Source organism: Lycorma delicatula, chromosome 4, assembly GCF_047948215.1.
Source record: "Lycorma delicatula isolate Av1 chromosome 4, ASM4794821v1, whole genome shotgun sequence".
In the NCBI taxonomy this organism is placed as follows: domain Eukaryota; kingdom Metazoa; phylum Arthropoda; class Insecta; order Hemiptera; family Fulgoridae; genus Lycorma; species Lycorma delicatula.
This window is the reverse complement of record NC_134458.1, coordinates 172,777,791-172,795,597: the sequence shown is the minus strand read 5'-3', so window position 1 is coordinate 172,795,597 and position 17,807 is coordinate 172,777,791. Positions and strand designations below refer to the sequence as shown.

The 17,807-nt window shown below is 34.3% G+C and overlaps 1 protein-coding gene across 1 annotated transcript in view; it reads right to left on the bottom strand.

Annotated features, from left to right (window-relative positions):
* The window catches only part of LOC142322757 (uncharacterized), a 35,359-nt gene that overhangs the window by 9,570 nt on the left and 7,982 nt on the right, over positions 1 to 17,807 (bottom strand). Inside the window, exons 3-4 of the mRNA XM_075361830.1 lie at positions 13,948 to 14,066; positions 8,160 to 8,492 (exon numbers count right to left, since the gene is read on the bottom strand). Of these exons, the coding sequence (XP_075217945.1) occupies positions 8,160 to 8,492; positions 13,948 to 14,066 (452 nt within the window). The remainder of the gene's footprint in view (positions 1 to 8,159; positions 8,493 to 13,947; positions 14,067 to 17,807) is intronic.

Here is a 17,807-nt window from a genome sequence, read left to right as displayed (position 1 = left end):
TTATTAATTAAATATCCGTATGAGAAAATTTTAAAAACCTAACTGCTTTGTATGATAGAAGGTGGAAAATGTAAAAGTTTGAAATAACTGTTACCAACATTAAAAAAATTTTTGATGTTTTATTCTTAGAAATTAAAACTACATGCAATTGAGAACGACATACCAATTTTCATTTTTTGAGTATGTAATATTTTTAGTAGTAATGTAGAGAAATTGAGATACTTTCGAAACACGTCTCTTCAAAATTCTTAGCACATGTTTTCGTCGCATGACATGATGGAAAATTAACATGGCATCCTAAATTATAGTGACGCCGAAATTCCCTGCAAGCAGCAGTCAAACAAATTGTTGGGGATGTAGTCATCCTACATCCCCAACAATTTGTTTTACATACTCCAAACGTGGCCTGCCTACACAATTTTTTCCTTCTACCTGTCCTTCCAATTTTAAAGCGACTATTCCAGGATGCCTTAGTATGTGGCCTATAAGTCTGTCTCTTCTTTTAACTATATTTTTCCAAATGCTTCTTTCTTCATCTATTTGCCGCAATACCTCTTCATTTGTCACTTTATCCACCCATCTGATTTTTAACATTCTCCTATAGCACCACATTTCAAAAGCTTCTAATCTTTTCTTTTCAGATACTCCGATTGTCCAAGTTTCACTTCCATATAAAGCGACACTCCAAACATACACTTTCAAAAATCTTTTCCTGACATTTAAATTAATTTTTGATTAAACAAAATTTATATTTAATTTAAATTAAATTATTTATATTAAAATTATATTTCTTACTGAAGGCTCATTTACCTTGTGCTATTCAGCATTTTATATCGCTCCTGCTTCGTCCATCTTTAGTAATTTTACTTCCCAAATAACAAAATTCTTCTACCTCCATAATCTTTTCTCCTCCTATTTTCACATTCAGCGGTCCATCTTTGTTATTTCTACTACATTTCATTACTTTTGTTTTGTTCTTGTTTATTTTCATGCAATAGTTCTTGCGTAGGACTTCATCGATGCCGTTCATTGTTTCTTCTAAATCCTTTTTACTCTCGGCTATAATTACTATATCATCAGCAAATCGTAGCATCTTTATCTTTTCACCTTGTACTGTTACTCCGAATCTAAATTGTTCTTTAACATCATCAACTGCTAGTTCCATGTAAAGATTAAAAAGTAACGGAGATAGGGAAGATCCTTGTCGGACTCCCTTTCTTATTAGGGCTTCTTTCTTATGTTCTTCAATTGTTATTGTTGCTGTTTGGTTCCTGTACATGTTAGCAATTGTTCTATCTCTGTATTTGAACCATAATTTTTTTAAAATGCTGAACATTTTATTCCAGTCTACGATATCAAAAGCCTTTTCTAGGTCTATAAACGCCAAGTATGTTGGTTTGTTTTTCTTTAATCTTCCTTCTACTATTAATCTGAGGCCTAAAATTGCTTCCCTTGTCCCTATACTTTTCCTGAAACCAAATTGGTCTTCTCCTAACACTTCTTCCACTCTCCTCTCAATTCTTCTGTATAAAATTCTAGTTAAGATTTTTGATGCATGACTAGTTAAACTAATTGTTCTGTATTCTTCACATTTATCTGCCCCTGCTTTCTTTGGTATCATAACTATAACACTTTTTTTGAAGTCTGATGGAAATTCCCCATTTTCATAAATATTACACACCAGTTTGTATAATCTATCAATCGCTTCCTCACCTGCACTGCGCAGTAATTCTACAGGTATTCCGTCTATTCCAGGAGCCTTTCTGCCATTTAAATCTTTTAATGCTCTCTTAAATTCAGATCTCAGTATTGTTTCTCCCATTTCATCCTCTTCAACTTCCTCTTCTTCCTCTATAACACCATTTTCTAATTCATTTCCTCCGTATAACTCTTCAATATATTCCACCCATCTATCGACTTTACCTTTCGTATTATATATTGGTGTACCATCTTTGTTTAACACATTATTAGATTTTAATTTATGTACCCCAAAATTTTCCTTAACTTTCCTGTATGCTCCATCTATTTTACCAATGTTCATTTCTCTTTCCACTTCTGAACACTTTTCTTTAATCCACTCTTCTTTCACCAGTTTGCACTTCCTGTTTACCCATTTGTCCTACCCATTTCCCTTTTTAAATTTTCTAGCCTACCAACGTTTTTCAAGCTTCTAACATTCCACGCTCCGACTCGTAGAATGTTAAATTTTCTGGTGACCCCTTCCTTAGTAGTCCCCACCCGGAGATCCGAACGGGGGACTATTTTACCTCCGGAATATTTTACCAAGGAAGGCGCCTCCATTATTGCTATGTGAAAATGCAGAGAGCCACATTTTCTTGGAAAAAAAGCAGCTGTAGTTTTCCATTGCTTTCAGCTGCGCAGTAACTGAGTGATGTTGATACGGCTGTTTAAGTCGTCCTGACTCACGCCCCTAACAACTATTGAAGGAGCTGCTGCCCTCTTTCAGGAATCATTCCTTAGTCTGGCTCTCAACAGATACCTCTCCGATATGGTTGCACCTTCGGTCCAGCTACTCTGTATCCCTGAGCACTCAAGCCCCCTCACCAACGGCAAGGTCTCATGATTCATACTCATGATTCTCATGATTCACCTTTACAGTAACAAAAACCAATACGTGTTTCAAGATTTCCCGTTTTCTTGGTTCACCAATACATAGAACAGTCTGTTTTTTTAAGTTATAGAAACTTAGAACTTTAAAACAATTAAAAACGTTGTTTTCAATATTTTTAAATAATAAGAAAAGGATAGTAAAGAATTAAAATTAAAAAAATTACATAAATTTGAAAAACATAGTAAATAATACATTAATTTAAGATTTATCTTTGGGGAGAGATTAAATAAATTTTAAGCATCATAGATGGTGGAAAGATCAGAGTTCTTGATACTAGCTTTTTTCTATTTATTTATGTAATGAATATTTAGTAGGATGAGAATATAACATTGGAATGATGAGTTAAGAGTGCACACTAAAAACTCTCAAAAAAAGTTTAATCCCATTTAAAAGTTATTTAGTTTTGAGTTAACAACCAGATGGTAAATATTTTTTTCGAAAGCCACGTAAATTTCTGAATTCAGATAAATCAGACAATGCAATTTTCATTAAAATGTTTTAAAGACGTTCATCGGTGAAGATAAAAAAAATCAATTATACAAGTACGGCGTTCAGAATACTGGATTGTAAAATACAAGAGGTTGTAAATTACTGCCACTAAAAATCAATTTTTTACCGATAAGTATTACCGAATTAAGTAATTAATGCGTTAAATTATGTTAAAAATTGCCTATTTTTTTTGTGAAAGTAAGTCTACGGTCAATGTACCACAAAAAAATGACGAACTTTTACGCGGCAATTAGGAATTTAAATGTTAATATGCTCCAAACACAAACAACAAACTAACAAATTCATGTTGAATATCTCATTGTTGCAGTTATCGAACCCCGATGGCAAAAAAAATACATCGCTAACATATGGCAATGAAAAAAATAAAGGGTATTTAATAAATAAAGAGTAAAACAGTAATTGATCATTATTTTGAGACCATATTTTTCTCTTTCACACTTACGAATACAATTTTATTGCCATGATAAATGAAAGTAAATAACACATGTTTAATTAAAATTCTTTATTATGTATAAATAACGTTAAAATAAAAATACATACAGAAGATATGTATGTAACAAAAAAGCTTAAATGTATATGTATGTTATAAAAATATATGCTTTGAAATTTACAGATAACTGATAAATACATACAAGAAAAAACTGACAAATACTTGAACTGACTAATTTGAAGCTGATAAAACATTTACAACTGACAAAAAATACTTAGATCAAAATTTACAAACGTTAATATATACAACAGACAAGAAATGCTGGAACGTATTAAGACGTATTTAGAACGTATTAAGACAATCTATAACTTGAATACATGATAGTAATGACAAAAAATAATAAAAATTTACAGATAACAAATACAACAGACAAGAAATGTTGGAACGTATTAAGACAATGTATAATTTGTATACATGGTAGTATGTATGGGTCTGGCCCAAATTACCGGTTCTGGGACAAGGTCAGGGGTCAGAGTCAAAGGTCATATTTTGGGGTAAAGGTCAGAGTCTGCCTGACGTGACCACATCTATCCTAACCTCCGAAATTTCAAAGCAGTATATTTCAGTGATGATTGGGCGTAGCACGACAGTGCAAAGCCCGTTGTAGTTAATCTATATTTTTTACGGAGATGGGTACAAATATTTCGGATCGTGTGCAAAAATACACGTGATTGATGATACTCCGTCACACTTGTTTACTTCTTTACTTTGTAAAAATGCATTATTTGTTAATTTTAGTCTTAACGGTTTTTTTATAAATACCCGCCAAATTTTCATTGTGATCATACCTCGATCTGCATGTTTAGAACAGTCGTTACAGGTTATGATTGTTATCTCCGTACGTCAACATTCAGGTGAATGAAACTGTTTTAAAAAATATTTATACATTTTAAATAATAATCGATATAAATTTATAACTAGTACATATGTACCAGTTTAATTTTTATAAAATAAGATATTAGAGTACATAATTTAAGATATTAAAGTACGTAATTATACAATTTTATAATTACGTACTTTACACATCACACTTTCCAAATAAAAATTACTTATATATTTTAATAACTCCCCTCTAGTACTTCAATTTTTTCCTCTATACAAAGATGATCATATGGAACTAAGTCCCACATAGACTGAATGAAATACAGAACGCCTATATTTGCGCACAAATACTTTTTCAACCACCACCAAGTCTGGTCAATGTCAACTTTCGTCTTAATCACATCCGATTCAATGTTTTTCTGTACACACATTTTAATTAATTAATATACTTACGTTCATTTTTATTTAAGGCAAGATTACATTCGTTTGAGACACAGAAACAACAAAAAGATCCTTACTGCAGATCTGCGATACGCGCGTTAACCCGCAAGATCCTCTAATGACTCACTCAATTCACTCATCGCACTCAACTTGCTCAACTCACTCAAACTCGCAAGTATATAAGTATTATTTAAATTTAATATTTATCCAATTATAATAGTAAAGTGAAGCACACAAAAACCGCTGGTCTAATACAAATAGTTATATAAATTCTTGTACCTCTACTCGAAAATACCGTATCCATCTCCCTAAAAATGGTTGATTACGTCTTCCTGATCACTTCCGTTGCGCTGTACCCAACAAAGACCCTTAACAGAGACTACAAAGACTACTAACAACAGCGTTCCCTTATAGTGCTCATCTTATTGATGTTGCCACTGAAGTGATGTGTAGTGGTTGTTAATGTTGTTCATGTTGTCTTACTTGTTAATTCATCAATAGGTTGTTCTAGCAGTGTATAAAAATAGCCAAAAAAAAGAAAAACGCTATTAATATTAATATATCGCTATTAATATAATAATGATATTTAAACGAAAATATTTTAACTAACAGCCAATTTTTAATTTTATTTGTAGCGCATAATTATTTAATTAATTGGATTTTAAAATATATAAAGTTCGTAATTATTATTCGGAAAATATGATGTGTCAAGTACGTAATTATATAATTAATAAATTAGCACATTTGTTTGTTTATAAACATTATTTCAGATGCGTAATTATTATTCGAAAATATAAACTTCGTAAATAAATTTTAAAAAAATTTTTCACATTGCAGCCATGGTGAATTTTCATGCTTGTAAATTTTTAACTGAAAACGACCCAATATTAATTCTATTCCTACTGTTCAATTATATTTTTTTGTAAATATTATTTGAACTGAATAATTATTTGGAAAGCATAATATTTAAACTTCGGAACTGTACATATGTATTAAAGATTTTATGGAAACCAAACAGGGTAAATTTGATTACAAATATTTTAAATTATTATTCGAATAGTAAAATATTTTAAGTGCGTAATTATTAAATTAACATCGATTTTATTTATTTAAAATGTATGTATTGTTTAGAATTGTTTCACCTACTTGAATGATTACGTGTAGCAACTATACTTACACAAGCAGATCGAGGTATTATAACAACGAAAATTTAGCGGATATTTGTAAAGAAACCCGTTTGGCTGTAAAAATGCATTACCATCTGTTAACGTTAATATAAAGAAGTAAACAAGTATGACGCAATCATCAATAAAGTGCATTTCCGCATAGACCCAAAATATTTGTACCAATCTCTGTAAAAATTTCGATTACGTCGCTCTGATCATAATGGACTTTATCCCGTCGCTATTCGCCTTACTGTTAACGAAATATACGGTTTTGAATGTTAGTTTAGGTTAGTAACTTTATTCCCTGATTCTGACCCCGACCCTGACCCTGACCCTAACCTTGTCTCAATCTTAATTTGAGAACCGCGCACATTTCTTTACTGATGATAAAACAAATTGTTAGATTTTTTATTATCCAAATACAGAATATGCTTAAGAAATCATTCTGAACTTCGAATTTGTTATTAGAACTATCTACTAATTTTTCTTTTTTTTAGGAATTTAGTGAAAAAATTCCTAGACAAATTCAGATTTTGTTTGCAGTTTTTGTTGTGGCACGTTGTTCTAGTTTCTTTTTAGTTCGCTGCAATATGTCTTTCATTTGCTGTCTTGATCGAGGCTGTCCCCTTCTAAGTGGTGCGTTTTGCAAGGGGATATCATTTTTTTTATTAGAAGTTGACTGATTTATCGGTGATAAAGGTTTCACTGACGTTTCTTGATGCATCATCTGATATAAACATTTTTTAAATGTTAATGTTTGTATCACACACACACACACATGCACACACACACACACACATGCACACACACACATGCACACACACACACACATGCACACACACACATGCACACATGCACACACACACATGCACACATGCACACACACACATGCACACACACACACACACCAACTAAAATATATTATTTAATAAAATTAAATATACTTATTTTCTTTTAGTAAAATAATATCGTTAACGAAAATTAGTTCAGTAAACATTAAAGTAATGGTTTTCTATAAAAAGACGGAGTTTGTTAAAGGGTACTTCATGTTTTCTAATGGAGGAGAAAAAAACGATTGGTCATCTCGGTGTCATCACCTCCTTCTGTACACAACTGAAATGGCTGTATCTCCCTTTAGAAAAAATAATAAATGTTAAAATATACATTTTTTTAAATACTATTTTTTTTTTTAATTTTTTTATATATACCCTTTTTGGTTCAAGAATATTTTAGCTTTAAAAAATTCAATTAAAATTATATACCCGAAGAAACAAGATGTGTTATGATGTACTAGTTTTTAGAAAGTGTAAATACAGTTCAGGTTAGAAGGATTTCGCTTAGACAATCAGGTATCTTTCGCGAGCAGCACTTTTGTTAACACGTTTTGACCAACGCTATTTCGTTTTTTTTTCGATTGTTCTCACTTTGTATCGGTTTTAAAAAATTCTAAAATTCTAATGCTGTTACACTACTACGCCTCATATTTAGTCGTTTATCAGCTGATAAGTTATGTCGCTTAACTGATAAGTTAAATCCGTAGATTCCATGCATTAAAATTTATTAGCTGTATTAAATCCTTAGACAACAAACATGATATAAGGAATTACAGATTTTTGTAGTTTCTTATTTATAAAAAACCTCACAGAGGAAATGTGTTACTTGCAGACGTTAAATTAAATTTAACGTCTAATGAATTAAATTAAATTTAATTCATTAAATTAAGATTTTCGAAGTAAAGAGCGCGTGATTGAGCTTCGCACGTACATATTTTTCTCGTGTACCTACCTACTGGTTGCCACTAAAAAATGTGCATATATTTTTGAAACCAATTTTGATCGTGCGTGCGAGATTACTGATACAGTTTTTTCTATTATGAGATTATTCCGAACAATCTTTACCGTACGGAAAAGCTTACGTATCTATCTGGTGTGTTAAAAAGGCTTATTTACAGAATTTGTAAATTTGGTAATTGATAACAAAGAATATTGTAAGCGTGTTTAAGATTATCCTCTATTCAAATGATTATTCAAAATAAATACACATTAATTTCAGATATAAAAATAAATTAAAAATTAAAATCGTACGTTTCAAATCTTACTTGCACAATTTCCGACTCAGACTTATTTATTTTTTGTATTTGGTTTACTGTATATGATTTTTGGACTGAAAATTTATTTTTTGGTGTATATCTGCTTTTCCTTGTTGAACTTGTTTCTGAATTTAATTCTGTTCCCGTTTCACTAGATAAATTCGAGCTGTCTCCTGCGGTCACATCTCCACTAACAGTACTAAGATTTTCTTTTGAGGTCGTCTGTGAGCTGTCATCCATTACATCAAAACCTCTTCCACATCTTGATAAAATGGGAAATCTTATGTCTTTATGCCCCTTTTTTGGTTTTATTCTCTTAAAATCTGCAGTCACGTCTTCTAACTGAAAAAAAGTTTACATAATTATTAATTTACTATTTATACAATTTATCCATGAAAACAAATATAAATAGTTTCGGCTTAAAAATATTAGTTTTTTGTTATAAGCAAACTAATTTTAAGTAAGTAAATTGTGTAAGGAAGGAGGAAGTTTTATAAAAATAATTAAATTTAATTAACGGGTATCTATTATTATTAGTCCGCTGTAGATTGGGGTAGCGTATGAATAAATGTAATCCGGCTCCAGACGCCACCTACTCAATCGGCTAAAAATTACATTTTTTAAGAAACAAATATAGACAGAAATTCTTACTTTTAAAAACAAATTTTAAATTTTATTATGTGACAGTAATTTTTAAGTCGTTAATACATTTAATATATTTTGAAATATTTAAATTAATATTTATTTAATATTTTTCTATATTTTCAAATTATCTAAAATATTAATTATTTTTAATATTCCATTTGTTCAAATATGATTTGTTCAATTTATAGAAGACTAGAAAAAAGGTAGCGGCCCGACGCGATAATATTACATGGTTTATGTTTCATTAAACATTATTTTGTTAAATGTTTTTTTTTTTACAAATTGTAACTAAATAACGTTCAGGAATTTAGCGTACTAACAACAACAAAAACTTTTACAACGAAAAGCTACAAAATCCTGAAAATCTTTAGCTGGTTCTCGAGTTGTTGATTTTTTAAGTAAGTTATAGATATTACAGAATTCTATAGTATTATTTTACCGTACAGAAAATCTAGTGGCGTTGAATAGCGTAATGCTTTCTTAATGTTCTACGTAAAATAATATCAGGCGCTATTATTAAATTCGACTGCTTTTACTATAATCCATGCATGACTGTATACGTGTCCTGCTTATGTACGCATGCTTTTACTAATATTGTAAACTTATAAATATTTCAATACGCTTGAAAACTTTTTATTGAAAGATTACATTAAAGATAATTAAGAAAAAAATATTATTCCTATTCATACGAACTCTGATACAAATATTAACTGTTTTACCACAGTTATGACGATTTTAACGCCTTTTTGTTGTCGCACATATTGTCTTGTATTTATTATTTAATATTTTATTAAAATGCTAATGGCTGATCGAAACCTTTAATGCCAAAAGTAACAATAATAATAATAGATGGATGAGTAGCTAACATGAAATATACTGAAACAATTTTTTTTTTCGAATAGGACTACAGAGGACCCGCCAACATTTCAATTCGTTCTCTTCTGATTTTCCCTCTTTCTCCTCTAGAATTCTTTTATTCTTTCACTAGGTTGTGTATTTTCGTTCTTCTGTTCAGCACATACGCACTCCTCTTTTTTTGCATTCACAAGAACCTATATTCTGTGTTATTTCCTTGGTTTAGGGTTTTCTTTACTTATTTATGTTTGGGGGTGAAGTTTTACATTTCCAAAATTTATCAAAACGTTTTTTGTTTAATCTATTTGAATCCATTCGAATCATACGTTCCACAAAATTTGGTATTTTTCGGATTGCAGCTTCTAAATTTTTTTTCTTTAATTTTGTTAATTTCTTTATTTAACTTCATTCTGTAGCCGTCTTTCGTTTTTTGACTCTCGTATAAACAATTTATACGCGAGCCTATTGTATAAATTCTAATTCTAATTCTAACAAGTGCCGAAAAAAACAGATAGAATTCGACTGTCTTCCCGACGAACTCCAAAACTTTCAGTACCGTTCGTAAAGTGCTAGTCGACTAAGATTCCTAAAAGCAATGACAATATTTTTGATCTCAAGCTATTGAAACTTTGTGCTTATAAACTGCAACTACTCCATGAAATTAAACCCAACAATAACACAAAATAAAATTAAATATTGGCTGCTACAAATTAAACTATTTGTGGGTTGTAGCAGCCAATATTTTAACTTTATTTCTGCTGATGAAAACTACCTGAAGCATATATATTTATTGATGAAGCAATATTTTATTTGCTAATGAAGTAACTTTTCATGTTTATGGAATCTTATATTGTCATAATTGACAAATATGGAGCTTAAAAAATTTACACGAATCTGTGGGGATTTGTCCTCAACTGTCTGAAAGTGAATATCTGAGTTATTTTAGTGTTCTCGAACATATTAAAAACCTTTTTTGTTTCCGCAAAATATGGAGGGCCTAGTTTTCTAACAGAATGGAGCCCCCCCCCTCCTATATCACGCAAAAGTTGTGCGGACTGCGTTCAACGAAAAGTTCTCAGAACACCAGGATAGATATAGAATAGGCAGAGAAGTTCCCTTCGCTTGGGCATTGCGAAGTCCCGATTTAACGCCAAAGGATCTCTTTTTTTTGGAAATGAGTTAAAGACATACAGCAAGAAAAAACCAATCACTTGAACAGCCAAAGAATAACAGCAGCCGTGTAAATTATTCCTGCAGACATGCTCGCAAGGTGTGGAATGAAGTGGATTCTAAATGTAATTCAGGTGGATTCTAAATGTAATAAAGTAAATTTAATTTAGAACCGTGCAGTTCTTTTTCGGTCACCCTGTGTGCGTGCGTGTGCGTGCGTGCGTGCATGCGTGCATGTGGGTGTGTGTGTGTGTGTGTGTGTGTGTGCGCGCGCGTGTGTGTTTTTTTTTTGAAGTAAATTAAAACAAACTTTAAAAAATTACCAGAAAAGTTGAAGGCTTTACAGTTAGCTCGAAATCGTCAAATCCAATTTTAAGTTCATCAGTACAGGTATCACATGTTTCAGCTATAGAATTAATCACTGTATGCATACTTTCACATTCATTTGAACCTCGCATCTACGTAAAAATAAAAAAACCAAAACAATATTTTACATTTATTTATTTATTAATATGAGGACGTTAAGTAATGCAAAATCGCATGTAAAGGTAAAACAGAACTTCATACTGAACGGGTACTATCTTGTTAGCTGTACAAATCTCGATTCGCATTCACTCATTTAATGTTAATAGCCGTTGCTATGAAGTCGAGCATGCCTGCTATGCTTTTACTAAGACAGTGTGCACTGATGAATTTTTTACAGCCTAAAACCTGAACCCTGAATATATAATCCTCGAAAAAGTCAATCATTCTAAAAGTAACCTGCACTTACATTCACCGTATTGCAAATTCAAAAAAACCCTTTGCAAAAAATAAACTTCAGTTGATAGTGTTACGGGGTGCCAAACAGGTGTATGTTATCACGATGTACAGTTATCTGCAACACGATAACGCTGTGGACACACATGCTCTATCACCTATATGTTCTTGTGATGATATTCCAACCCAATCCACACACGCTTTATTCTCACCGGATTTGGTTCCCAACAATTTTATCATTTTTCCGAGTTTATACGGGGGACTTGATTTATAAGGGAATTCATTTTACCACAAATTATGGAGAGAAGGTCGCAGTGAAATCATAAATTAAAAAAACTGACGAAATGTTTGACGGAATGGGGAAATAGATACCTTGTTTATTTCATTCGAACATATTTTTCGTTTATGCGTTATTGACGAGCGTGCATTACTTTGCAGCCCCCTCTATTAAAAACTATTTATAATACACATGCAAGAAAAGTTACATGAAATTACAGTCATCTTATTTTCTAAGTCAAAAAATAAAAAAAAAGTTCAAGATACTCGTGAAACGGGGTTCTTTTGAAACCAACCTAAGAATAAGTTCTACCATGGTGATAAGGCTACATTTTTTTATATTATAAAGGAAAATAAATTATTGTTAACAGTTTTAATATAACAGTTTTATGTCTCATTTATTGTATTTTATTAACGAATCAACGAATCTTATTTTTTTTTATTTATATGAAATAGAACCGCATTTAAGATAAAGTTAGTAATTTTTTTTTACTTTTTTAGTTGATGATTACATATAAAGTATATTTAAATAAACTAAAAACCCTCAAAAAGTGTTTCTTAAAAAAAAATTTTAATTTAAAATCAGTAACTGATTTTAAATTTTTTACTGATTTACCGATTCTATCTGGTACAGATAATCATGAATAACCATAAAGCAGTTGGCGTGACAAGGAAGAGGAAGCGTGACAACTAATACAATTTTTCAGAATACTTAGTAACTGCTGCTGTAAAGCCGTGAAAGCAATAGCACCGAGTAAAAATTGTTATATATTATTCCAATATGTTGCTTTCTGTTTATTCCTTAATAATAACATTGTCGGAGCACTAGATTCAAAATATTAATGAATATAGGGGCAACATTTTCCTGTCTTATCAGACCACGTGGAAAAGGTCCTTAAGCATGCCTCAGTCTACATACTAAAAGTCGAAAGCCTCACTCTACCCATTCCAATATTTGTTCGAAAATAAAATGTAAAAATATTTGATAACGAAAAAGAACCATGCGTCTTCTCTTTCATTATTTTGGCTGTAGGTCGGTTAATAGTGTTTCAAAATACACGTTTAGTTGCGTAAATGTAAACGTGTCGTAGTCCCGTTTTTCGGCTTTATCAAAAAATATTTCAAACGAAAGCTGTAGAACGGAAAAATGTACGCAAAAATTTTAACAGTAAAATTTTCAAGATCATAAGTAAACGTGATAATGATCTGTTATACATCAAAAACAAAAAAAAACTATTTTTTATCTTGTACAATTTTTGAAAACGTTTAAAAATAATGCAATCTAAGGTTAATATTCGATAAAGTATATATTTCTGTATAACTTTACAAAAGTTTAACATAAAAATTTGTTTTTGTTTACTTTTGACAAACATTTATTTATATTGTTATTTTCACTGTTTGGTGTGCACCGATGTAGTATTTTAGAAATATTACGCTCACAAAACTCAGTCAAGAATTAAAATTTACGTAAAACTGATATTACCTTCTAAAAGTATATTTTTCCCTAACTATTTCTATTGTTTAATATTTAATTTAAAATTTTAGAAGTTATGATTGGTTTTTTGTCATTTATGGATGGCATTTTGACTTTTTGCATTATGTATTGTAGATCAAAGGTTATAGGTATTTGTTTATCGCGCGCGCGTGTTGAAACTGTACTACCTCATATCTCTCCGCATAGGTAGTGTATAGAGCGCTACTGTTTCGCTAGATCGTTTATTTTGATCTGATCGGAATATGTCCACAGACTTTTTGGTGTATAATTTTCCGCTCTACAATTTTTCTGTAATATAATATTACCCGACCTGCAGCCAAAATAATGAAAAAACAACGTTCTTAAATTTTATTTTGTATTATAAACAAATGCTGAAATGGTAGCGAGACTCGACTTTTATATTAATTGGGGCATATGCTTAGAGATCTTTTCCACCTGGTCTGATCGACAGGGACAACTTTGTCCCAATATTCATGTTTTGAATCTAATTCTCCTACTCTATTAATATTTAACTAAATAAATCTTTAAAGTATATTTTTTATTATCGATCTAGATTTTGTATTTTTTAATATAAATTACTGAAAAAAAATCTCGTACCTTCCTTCTAAATTCTTCCAACTGTTGCTCGAATATTTTCATCCTGGAATCTATATCACGCATCAGACTACCCTCAACAGCTACAAGGCGTGCTTCTAACGTTTTATACCTTGGTTCATCTATTCACAAGAAAAACAACGTGTTTTATTTTAATTTTTTTAAAAATATAAGACTTACTACTTTAGTTCATCTAAACAGAACTTGAATATAATATTAGTGAACAATGCTCTCATAGTATACAGAGAGAGTCAAGTATGGAACCCCTCAATTTTGAAAACGTTCCAGATAGAATACTGTAGTAGAGTGGAAGATTTCACAGAGTGTATAGTGTTTTTTTTGCTCCGCGTTTTTACAGTTTGATAGATTTTTTGGTGTTGTCTAAAAAATGTCATGTTTACGGATTACTATTTTATTGCGAGTAATATTTTTTCCTATACTAGGCTGTAGTGAAGTTGGTCGTATTTAATCTAGAGGAGAAAAAAAGTTTTAAAATTCATTTAGCTGTATTGTGCGTGTCGGTTGCGTCACGGAGAGGCGGGTGGGTAGGGAGTTGGAAGATTTGTTATGGAAGACTGGTGATTTTCTGAGTCCTGCCAGTGGTTTACGGGGGAGCCTTCCTTTGCGTTGTCTCCTTTGTCTTTCGTTTCCCAGTCAAATCCTCTTTGATCTTGGTGAATCCCGTTCCTCAAATTTTACCCCCTCCCCGCAATTCCGGACATCGGATTTGGGGTTATACAATTAATCTCATATATTTTACCCTGACAGGGCGCCCTGTCAGAGCTAGTGTATGTTTTAATTGTGGAAGAGAGGGCCACCGAGCTCCCACCAAATGTACAAGTGTTCAAATGCTTCAGCTTTGACGTTGAAGGGCACCGTACTAGAATTACTGAATGCCCTAAAGGGGTGCACAAAAAAAATAATCGTCGAGGGAGGACCGCCTAAATAACTGCCAAACGATGGCATTTAGATTAGTTAAATCTAAATCATTCGAGGCTTGCCAGTGTTATGATGAACAGCTATGTGGCGGAGATTGGTGCCGACATAGTACTCATCTCCGAACCCTACAATCCCGGTTCTCGGCGGGAGTAGATGACCTCTGCGGATGGGCGTACGGCAATCTGGATATGAAGTCCCCTTCCCTTCCGGGATTTTACCGGGGAAGAGGCGTTGTGAGAGTGAGGGTTGGCGGTATATTCATCTATTTTTGCCACCTCTCAACTAACATTTCTACCGAGCAGTACAAGGAAGTTTTGGCCTCACTTTCGAGAGATCTTGCCACCCACCGGCCAGCGCTGTTGGCAGGGGACTGCAACGCATGAGGTCAGAACGGATCGGCGCCGATCCGTTCTGGCCAATCCCCAAATCGTCGACCATGCGTTGCAGTCCCCTGCCAACAGCGCCGGCCAGTGGGCGGCAAGGTTGGCAAGAGACCACCGCAGAGCTAGACATTGTGTGCCTAAACAGCGGAGATATGTTTATACATCAGACGTGGGACGTGGAACCCGTGTGTTTTTTCCGAGAAGCTGGATCTTTAGGTTGTGAGAGATTCCCACTGCGGAAGAAAACACTACACGTATCAAATCGCTGATACGTGCGTGCGACCAAGTGCTTCCCTGTAGGTACAATTGGAGGAGCCGCCCACCGGTTTATTAGTGGACGGCTGAGATTGCAGAAAAAAGAAGGAAATGCCTCAGGGCTAGGGTACGGTGACGAAATTCTACTTTTACTCGGCAAGGGCGGCAAATTTGGCATTTTATAAAGGAAAGAAGAGGGAGCTTGTTCGACTGATAGCGGACTCAAAGAAAGAATCCTGGAGGCGTTTTATCGCTGAACTGGAGACTAATTCTTGGGATAAACCTTATCAATTACTGGTAAAAAGAGCACTTAGACCCAGAACCCGGGTGACTTGTGAAGCTGGAGAGATTGTGAATATAGTGGAGGGCTCTTCCCTGCTGGAGGTGAGGTACTTGCGGATGAGGAGGCTGATGTGGAGCTGATACCACTGTTTGCTGCCGGGGAGGTTGATGCGGCAGTAAAATGAGTCCAACTGATAGAACCGGGCCCTGACCTCTTGCCTAATGTAATTATTAAATTGGCAATTCAGGCGGACCCTGCGGCGTTTTCGAATGTTTATAATGCGTGCCTGGAGGAGGGTATATTTCCAGTGAGGTGGAGGTGACAACGTTTAGTATTGATCCCGAAGCCGGGCAGGGGCTGATTCTCACTGCCTCTTTTCGCCCATTGTCAATGATTGACACGGCTGGCAAAATTTTGGAAAGGTTGATACTACAGCAGCTGACCTGCGCGGTCGAAGAAACGGGCAGAATCCATGACCGATAGTACAGTTTTAGAAGGGGCAGGTCTGCGTTGGTCGCGGTGTCTACGGTGCGTGGAATGGCAGATAGGATTATGGCAGGTTGTCAGAGATAATGCAGGGGTAAGATGTATGCGCTTACGCACACTGCGATCATGCGTGCACTGAGAACTCTTGGTCTCCCTCAGTATCTTATGAGGATTATTTGTGCTTATTTAAAAGAAAGGAGGATGATATGTGAGCTTAAGGGTGGTGTGCTGGAATGGAAAGTGAGTAGAGGTGTTCCCCAGGGATCGGTTCTCGGACCGACGTTCTGGAACATAACGTCTGATAAGGTGTTCCGCGTTCCCCTTCAATCATGGGTGACTGTTGGTTACGCTGACGTCATTGCGTTGGTTGTGGAGGCAGATACTCGGAGGGAGGCATCTGAGAAGATAAGGGCCACCTTCTCAGTGAGGTCCTGAATTCTCTGTGTTGGCCTGAGCACAGCACCAGAAAAGATCGAAATCGTACTGATTTCTACTGCAAAAAGAAGACCGACTTTGGCGTTCGAGATTTAGGAAAGTAAAATACTGTCGAAACCTGGCATTAAATATCTTGAGATCTGATTTGACACACGACAGATTTGGAAGCATGCCCTCAAAGCCACTGAAAAGACGGAAAGGGTAATACGATACATTGCGGGAATTTTGACAAATTATAGGTCAGGTCAACAGCGGAGGAGACTGCTAACTGTGCTGAAGTCTGGGAAGACGTAGTATACGGGAGATACAGGAGAGCATTGGAGTCCTTTCATAGAAAATGCTATCTACGGGTTGCGGCTGCTTACAAGACCGTCTCCCGAGAGGTGGTGGAAGTGATACCAGGATTACTCCCGCTTGATCTAGAGATAACTGAACGGATAAGGCTGCGCAAACGCGAAACACTAACTATTGCTGAAAAGAAAAAGGTGTGGTCGGAGAGGTGGGACCACAGTGCGAAAGGCAGGTGGACATATCGATTGATTGGGGATGTTGATGGATAGGTCCGAAGATCCTATGGCTCGATGGATTTTAATTTAACTATCGGGTCATGGGGGTTTTAGAATTATTTGTTTAGATTTGGGCTTAATTACACAGACATCTGCCCTGGTTGTGGAACTAAAGAAACGTCTCACCACGTCTTTTCCGGTGTCCCCGCTTTTAACTAGAGCGTAGCGAACTTTTGGACGCGCTGGGTAGGAGAGATATATTCTCACCTGAAAATTTCGAACATATGTTAGCGAAGGAAGAGAACTGGAATGCAGAGGCGAAATTTGTTAAGTTAGTAGTAGACAAACTGCACATCGCTGAAGAAGATAGAAGGGGGTTACGAGCCGAAGGGTTTCTGGGCGGGGAACAGGGCTGCAGTCGAGCGTCTAGGGGGCCCCCCGAACTTGTAGGGGTCGACTGGACGCAATGAAGCCGTGGTCACTCCTACGGCTGAAGCTCTAGGTAAGTTCCCCCACTTCTGAAGCAAAGACTGGTAAGTATTCTGAAACCATCCTGGTAAGTATTTCAGTTTGTGC